At 49.7% G+C, this 8,288-nt stretch overlaps 1 protein-coding gene across 1 annotated transcript in view; it reads left to right on the top strand.

Moving 5' to 3' along the window:
• Positions 1–8,288, top strand: part of DNAH2 (dynein, axonemal, heavy chain 2) — a 150,399-nt gene that overhangs the window by 60,264 nt on the left and 81,847 nt on the right. The window contains exons 32-38 of the mRNA XM_011994733.1: positions 557–745; positions 1,185–1,288; positions 1,385–1,574; positions 2,323–2,503; positions 3,533–3,660; positions 4,010–4,162; positions 7,792–7,917. Of these exons, the coding sequence (XP_011850123.1) occupies positions 557–745; positions 1,185–1,288; positions 1,385–1,574; positions 2,323–2,503; positions 3,533–3,660; positions 4,010–4,162; positions 7,792–7,917 (1,071 nt within the window). The remainder of the gene's footprint in view (positions 1–556; positions 746–1,184; positions 1,289–1,384; positions 1,575–2,322; positions 2,504–3,532; positions 3,661–4,009; positions 4,163–7,791; positions 7,918–8,288) is intronic.

Genomic DNA, 8,288 nt, shown 5'->3' with positions numbered 1-8,288 from the left:
GGCCGAGGCAGGCAGATCACGAGGTTAGGAGATTGAGACCATCCTGGCTAACACGGTGAAACCCCGTCTCTATTAAAAATACAAAAAATTAGCCAGGCATGGTGGCGGGCGCCTGTAGTCCCAGCTACTCGGGAGGCTGAGGCAGGAGAATGGCGTGAACCCAGGAGTTGGAGGTTGCAGTGAGCCTAGATCTCGCCACTGCACTCCAGCCTGCGCGACAGAGTGAGACTCTGTCTCAAAAAAAAAAAAAAAAGAAAAGAAAAGAAAAGAAAAGAAAAAAGCAGGTGGGTGCTCTGCAAGTATGGGCTAGGTCTGGAGCTAGAATTGCAGGGAGGAAGCAGTCAGAATTAGAGGTGAGCTGGTGGAAAAGGGCCAGAGCGAGGGTGCTTTATGATGGAAGTCCAGTGCGGGCAGTCCGCGGTGGAGCAGAATTACCAGGAGTTACAGCAGGTGGGGTCAGCACCGGGTTGGAAGCGGTGTTGGGTGGGGGTGAGGGGTGATCGGGCTTTGGCGACATTGCTCTGTCTGCTCTCTTCCCTGCTGCCTCGTGCCACAGGTGTCAATCCTGAATAAGTATTCAGAAGCTATCAGGGGGAACTTGACCAAGATCATGCGGCTTAAAATTGTGGCTCTGGTGACGATAGAAATTCATGCCCGGGATGTGTTGGAGAAGCTTTACAAGAGTGGCCTTATGGATGTCAATTCCTTTGACTGGCTCAGCCAACTTCGGTTCTACTGGGAGAAGGTGCCAGATGGGCCAACTCCCCACTCTCTTACCATAAAATGGATCCTAATGCTTTTATTGCATCCATGTTCTGTAAATGCAAGGATATCCTAAGCCAACCCTTAGTCCTGTCCCAGTACCCTAATCCAGTTCTTCCTCCCATCTCCTCCCCACAATCAGGAGTGGCAAGCAGTTGTCCCAGTCAGGGCTCATTATGAATGTCACTTGAACAGGACTCAGAAACACTCCAGGCAGCTGCCGCGTTGGGTTGGGGTGGACGTGCAATATGAAACCCATTTTCCATCTTGCTCATAAACCACTCCGCTTTTCAACTCTAAAAGGGAACCCCCAATCCCTTCACTGCAGCCTCCCTGGCAACTCTGAGCCCCACTCTCAGTCATTGTCCCAGCTCTAACTCTCCTAAACCCACCTCTCTCTTTTTCTGCCCTGTTTTCCCCAGGATCTTGATGACTGTATGATCCGCCAGACCAACACGCAATTTCAGTATAGTTATGAGTACCTGGGTAACTCGGGCCGGCTTGTCATCACCCCCCTGACGGACAGGTCTGCCGTGTGGGATGAATGAGGTGGCTGGGGTGGGGGCAGCAGAAGCTGAGAAGCTTCCGGGAGTCTGACTCCGGTTCTGTCCTCAATTCTCAGGTGTTACATGACACTGACCACGGCATTGCACCTGCACCGAGGGGGCTCCCCAAAAGGCCCCGCAGGCACGGGCAAGACCGAGACCGTCAAAGACCTGGGCAAGGCCCTGGGCATATATGTCATTGTGGTCAACTGCTCTGAGGGCCTGGACTACAAGTCCATGGGCCGAATGTACTCAGGTCTGGCTCAGGTCAGTATCCTGCCACCCTGTGCCAGAAGCCCCTTAAATACCTTTTCGTTCCAGAAAATAAACTGAAACCCAAATCTGGTTCAGTGCTTTGTAGCTTCATGACATTGCATCATGGGTAATTCTTTTTTTTTTTTGAGTGTAGTGGTGTGATCTCGGCTCACTGCAACCTTCGCCTCCCGGGTTCAAGCAATTCTCCTGCCTCAGCCTCCTGAGTAGCTGAGATTACAGGCAAATGCCACCAAACTTGGCTAATTTTTGTATTTTTAGTGGAGACGGGGTTTCACCATGTTGGCCAGGCTGGTCTCAGACTCCTGACCTCAGGTGATCCACCTGTCTCAACCTCCCAAAGTGCTGGGATTACAGGCGTGAGCCACCGCGCCCAGCCACAACTAGGAAAGTCCCTTCCCCTTCCTGAGCTTCACGTAGCTTATTTGCAAAAATCAGAAGATTATAAAGGATTAAAGAAAATAATGCGTGTTAACTGGAGCAGAATAGACAGTGCACACAAGTTCCCTACCCTAGTCTCTTTCCAACCCACACCTTTTCTAGCATCACCCCAGACTGGCCCCATGTGATGGAAAGTTCTGGCCAGAAGCTACAACAGGGTACTCTGGTGCCCTTCTCCCTGCACTCTATTCTGGAGGCCGCCTCACCTCGTGAAACATTTTAAGGAAGGGTGTGTGAATCATGCTTTCTAGCCTTTGGGGCACCTCTCTTGCTCCCAGTGACTCTGCCTTGCACCCCGCAGACCGGAGCCTGGGGTTGCTTTGATGAGTTTAACCGCATCAACATCGAGGTGCTGTCAGTGGTGGCCCAGCAGATCCTGTCCATCCTATCTGCCCTGGCTGCCGGCCTCACCCGTTTCCATTTTGACGGCTTTGAAATAAATCTGGTGTGGTCCTGTGGGATCTTCATTACCATGAATCCTGGTAGGTGGCAGGGAGTGGATGGGGTTTCTGGGGTGGGAAGGACTGAGTATTCAGGGGAAATAACTGCATCCTCCTCTTCCCCCTTCCACGCGAACGTATATAGCTAAATGAAGTCTGGTTAAAAATAGCAAAGGGGAGAGAAGGATAAACACACAACTTTCTGGGAGAAGGGGAAGCAATCTTACTGTTTTCCCTAAAGGGATTAATAACCTTCTTTTTTTTTTTTTTTTGAGACGGAGTCTCGCTCTTTCACCCAGGCTGGAGCTGGAGTGCAGTGGCACGATCTCAGCTCACTGCAAGCTCTGCCTCCCGGGTTCACACCATTCTCCTGCCTCAGCCTCCCGGGTAGCTGGGAGTGCAGGTGCCTGCCACCGTGCCCGGCTAATTTTTTGTGTATTTTTTTTTAAGTAGAGATGGGGTTTCACTGTGTTAGCCAGGATGGTTTTGATCTCCTGACCTCGTGATCCGCCCACCTCGGTCTCCCAAAGTGCTGGGATTACAGGCGTGAGCCACCGCGTCCGGCCAGACCTCATCTTTTAAGATACTTAGTTATCTTCTCCCATTAGGCTAACTCCCAGAGTTCTGGTCTCTCTGCCATCTCTTTTGCAGCAGGCCCTAGGGTCCCTCATTACTGTTCCCTAGGAACAACTCTGGGGGAAGGGCCTAGGACAGCACAGGGATAGGAAAGGGTTTAGGAACTGAACGAATAAGAGGAAAAGCTGTGATTTCTATTAGGACTGATGTGAGCTATACACAGAATCTGGAGAGATGGGAAATTGACAGCTCTGTGATTTGAGTTTGAAACAGGGCCACGCAGAAAGTAAGGAAAGGACCACAGAGAAGAGAGAAGACCAAAGCGGACTAGGAAGGGCTGGGGCTGAGATGAGAAAGGATGTGATCTTGCAGTTAGGGAGAAAGTTAGGGATGGAGTTAAGGTGGGAGAAAATGAGATTGTTTGGAAAGTGGGTTTGGAGAAGCAAATCAAGATGAGGAAATATATGATTCTAAGTAAGTGGCATTGTTTTCCAGGCTATGCTGGCCGCACAGAGCTTCCTGAAAATCTTAAATCCATGTTCCGCCCAATTGCCATGGTGGTGCCTGACTCCACCCTCATTGCAGAAATCATTCTCTTTGGAGAGGGCTTTGGCAACTGCAAGGTACTCCAATAACCCCTTTTCTCCAGTGATTTTAATTCCCTTTCATAATTATTCCCTGGACAGAGGAGCTCCCCAAGGGCCTCACTATCAGCTTATCCTCTAAGGAACTTAGGCTATTGTCCGTAGGATGTAGGGGGAGAAAACTTTAGGGGAGGGAAGTTTCTCCTCTGTGATACCACTAATTAACAATGGCGTGATTCACACGATTTCATCAGGAGAGTCCGTAGAGTAAGTACCTCCTAGCTGCTTCATGTCCTGGGACCTGGCTTCCTGTCTCTGACTGTCCCGAGATGAAGCAGAGGGATTTGTGGGGAGATGGACTGTTTCCTCCTCTGTTTTGGTTCCCCAGATTCTGGCCAAGAAGGTGTACACACTCTACTCATTGGCTGTGCAGCAGCTCTCCAGACAGGACCACTATGACTTTGGCCTGCGTGCCCTCACCTCCCTTCTGCGCTATGCTGGCAAGAAGCGCCGCCTACAGCCGGATCTGACTGATGAAGAGGTAGAGCAAGGACACAGCCTTTGGACCTGACTTCCACTGTCACTGGCCCTATGTCACTTCCCTCAAGTCTTTTTTTTTTTTTTTTGGAAACAGTCTTGCTCTGTCACACGGTCTGGAGTACAATGGTGCGATCTTGGCCTACTGCAACCTCTGCCTCCCGGGTTCAAGCCTCCCTGCCTCAGCCTCCTGAGTAGCTGGGACTACAGGCGCCCGCCACCTCGCCCGGCTAGTTTTTTGTATTTTTTAGTAGAGACGGGGTTTCACTGTGTTAGCCAGGATGGTCTCGATCTCCTGACCTCGTGATCCGCCCGTCTCGGCCTCCCAAAGTGCTGGGATTACAGGCTTGAGCCACCGCGCCCGGCCCCCTCAAGTCTTTCAGACCCTTTCTTTCCCCAGATGGGGATTCCCACCTTCCCACCTGGTCCCATCCCTGTGTTGCCCGCTGCTTTGCTAATGGCTAACTGGTGTATCCATTGTTCTTGGCACCTGCCCCGAAGCCCGGTGGAGGTGAAGGGCCTAGGCCCTGGCTCCTCAAGCCTGAGTCTCTGTCTTTTCCCATTCAGGTTCTGCTGCTCTCAATGAGAGACATGAAAATCGCCAAGCTCACTTCAGTTGATGCACCCCTGTTCAATGCCATCGTGCAAGATCTGTTTCCCAACATTGAGCTGCCTGTCATTGACTATGGCAAGGTATTTGTTCCTTAATACTCTCCCTGACCGGGTGCTGTGGCTCGTGCTTGTAATTCCAGCACTTTGGGAGGCTGAAGTGGGCAGATTGCTTGAGTCCAGGAGTTTGAGACCAGCCTGGGCAACATGGTGAAACCCCGTATCTACAAAATATACAAAAATTAGCCAGGCATGGTGGTGCGCATGCTTGTACTCCCAGCTAGTCGGGAGGCTGAGGTAGGAGGATTGCTTGAGCCCAGGAGGTTGAGGCTATAATGAGCTGAGACTGTGCCTCTGCACTCCAGCCTGAGTGACAGAGCAAGACCCTGTCTCAAAAAAACAAAACAGAAACAAAAAAAAAGCGCACTCTCCCTGACCACATATGTGAATAGGCACCTGGGAACAGAAAACTTGGCTTCCAGGCCTTGTTCTGCCATCTGCTAGCTATGACTCTGAGCAAGTCAGCTGACCTCTCTTTGGACTTCCTTATCTATAAAGCAATAGACTATTCAAACATTCTGCTCTCTGACCACGACTCCCTCTCCCGCTGACCTGCTCAAATGTACCTGCTCAAGTGCATCCGAGCAACAACGCTCTGACTTCATTGAAACCTCTAGTCCGTTGCCTTAGCACTTTCTCTGTGCCCATCAGTCCTCCATGCCTCTACTTCTCACCTCAATGGGGAGTGTTGAGGAGAGGTTGCTAGAAGCCACTTGGTGTCAGAGAGCAGCGGAACGGAAGAAGGAGTTTTAGAAAGCATAAGAACTTTCTTATCTGGCAGTGTGGTAGTCTAGATACCCTGAATGATCCTTTCAATAGAAACTACTAAAATGATGGATAAAAATATAATAATGACATCCTTTTTAATGCATTGCTAAGCTGGCAAGAAAGAAAGAATTCCAGGAGTTAAGGAGGGTGGGGAGTAAAAGCAGGAACCCTGGGAGACAGGTGAGTACCAAAGCTGGCCTTCTCCCTGAAAACTGTTGTTGATCTCAAGGCAGTGGGAATAGGAGATGAAACAGCCCAAGTCTGAAGATAGAACAGAAAATGCAGTGCTGCGTAAGCCCCAGTCCACAAGGGGCAACACCCCCAGCAGATGGAAAAAAGAGAAGCCTGCGATTTAGAAGGGTATATACAGGAAAGAAACTTGCTTGTTTTGATCTCTGATGATGGAAGAAAAAGACCAAATTTCCTTTGAGATTTCCTAACCACACACCAGCTCTCACATGGTTTCCAGTCATCATTTCTCCTACTGTGTAATCAGAGAAGAAATCTCAAGCTTAGATTTTAATATTAAGTAGTTCTAGGTTGTTAGTGCCCCCAGGTGACAGGAAGAAGCAAAAGCAAATTATTTCTGGAGGAATGAAATTTCAACTCACACTTCAAAGAACTGCCACAGGTAAAAGTCCAAGAAAATGAGCAACTCATGGTCAAAAATCACAAAACACACGAGGAAACAAGAAACCGTGAGTGGGAGCCAGAACAGTAACAGACAGTGGAATCAGATCCATGAAAACTTACTTCAGATATTGAAACTGATAGGGGCAAGGTGTGGTACTTCACGCCTGTCATCTCAACACTTTGGAGGCTGAGACAAGAGGATCACTTTAGGCCAGGAGTTCAAGACCAGCCTGGGCAACATAGCAAGACCTTCATCTCTTAAAAAAAAAAAAAAATGCCAGGCATGGTGGTGTGCTCCTTAGTCGCAATTACTCCTTTCTCCAAAAGCTACTAGAAAATGTGCTCTACTTAAATACAGGAGCCGTGAAAGGGATGACAGGAAACAGAAGATTCGGTGCAAGGGGGAGGCTACAGTAATCATTGGGGTGTTGGTGAATGGAGGTCATGGGATGACGGTGGTGCACTGGGCAAAGAGAGAAGCCAATCCAGATTGGAGCAAACCTGAAGGCTTTTGGAGGACTTTTTAAATTTTATTTATTTATTTATTTTTTTGAGATGGAGTTTCACTCTTGTTGCTCAGACTGGAGTGCAACGGCACAATCTCGGCTCACCGCAACCTCCGCGTTCCAGGTTCAAGCGATTCTCCTGCCTCAGGAGTAGCTGGGATTACAGGCATGCGCCACCACACCTGGCTAATTTTGTATTTTTGGTAGAGACGGGGTTTCTCCATGTTGGTCAGGCTGGTCTCAAACTCCCGACCTCAGGTGATATGCCTGCCTCAGCCTCCCAAAGTGCTGGGATTACAGGCATGAGCCACTGCACCAGGCCGGGAGGACTTTTTAAAGAAGAAATTGATACCCGATGTGAAAATTGTTTGAAAGATTTAGTCAACTGGTAGAGTTTGGAATTGAGTTAGAGATAAGCACATTAAAAACTAAGCAAATATGGGAGCAAAAAAAAAAAAAAAAGAAAAAACACACCTAAGCAAACAGACCAGACATGGTGGCTCACACGTGTGATCCTAGCACTTTGGGAGGCGTAGGCGGGTGGATCACTTGAGGTCAGGAGTTTGAGACCAGCCTGAGCAACATGGTGGAACCCCATCTCTACAAAAAATACAAAAATGAGCCAGGTATAATGGCTCGTGCCTGTAGTCTCAGCTACTTGGAGGGGGCTGAGGCGGGAGGATTGTTTGAGCCCAGGAGTTGGAGGCGGCAGTGGTTGAGATCGTGCCACTGCACTCCAGAGATGTGTATAAGAGACAGGTGTTAGCCAGGATGGTCTCGATCTCCTGACCTCGTGATCCGCCCGTCTCGGCCTCCCAAAGTGCTGGGATTACAGGCTTGAGCCACCGCGCCCGGCCCCCTCAAGTCTTTCAGACCCTTTCTTTCCCCAGATGGGGATTCCCACCTTCCCACCTGGTCCCATCCCTGTGTTGCCCGCTGCTTTGCTAATGGCTAACTGGTGTATCCATTGTTCTTGGCACCTGCCCCGAAGCCCGGTGGAGGTGAAGGGCCTAGGCCCTGGCTCCTCAAGCCTGAGTCTCTGTCTTTTCCCATTCAGGTTCTGCTGCTCTCAATGAGAGACATGAACATCGCCAAGCTCACTTCAGTTGATGCACCCCTGTTCAATGCCATCGTGCAAGATCTGTTTCCCAACATTGAGCTGCCTGTCATTGACTATGGCAAGGTATTTGTTCCTTAATACTCTCCCTGACCGGGTGCTGTGGCTCGTGCTTGTAATTCCAGCACTTTGGGAGGCTGAAGTGGGCAGATTGCTTGAGTCCAGGAGTTTGAGACCAGCCTGGGCAACATGGTGAAACCCCGTATCTACAAAATATACAAAAATTAGCCAGGCATGGTGGTGCGCATGCTTGTACTCCCAGCTAGTCGGGAGGCTGAGGTAGGAGGATTGCTTGAGCCCAGGAGGTTGAGGCTATAATGAGCTGAGACTGTGCCTCTGCACTCCAGCCTGAGTGACAGAGCAAGACCCTGTCTCAAAAAAACAAAACAGAAACAAAAAAAAAGCGCACTCTCCCTGACCACATATGTGAATAGGCA

This window comes from Mandrillus leucophaeus, unplaced genomic scaffold (assembly GCF_000951045.1).
Source record: "Mandrillus leucophaeus isolate KB7577 unplaced genomic scaffold, Mleu.le_1.0 Scaffold46, whole genome shotgun sequence".
Lineage (NCBI taxonomy): Eukaryota > Metazoa > Chordata > Mammalia > Primates > Cercopithecidae > Mandrillus > Mandrillus leucophaeus.
This window is presented reverse-complemented; position numbering and strand designations above follow the sequence as displayed.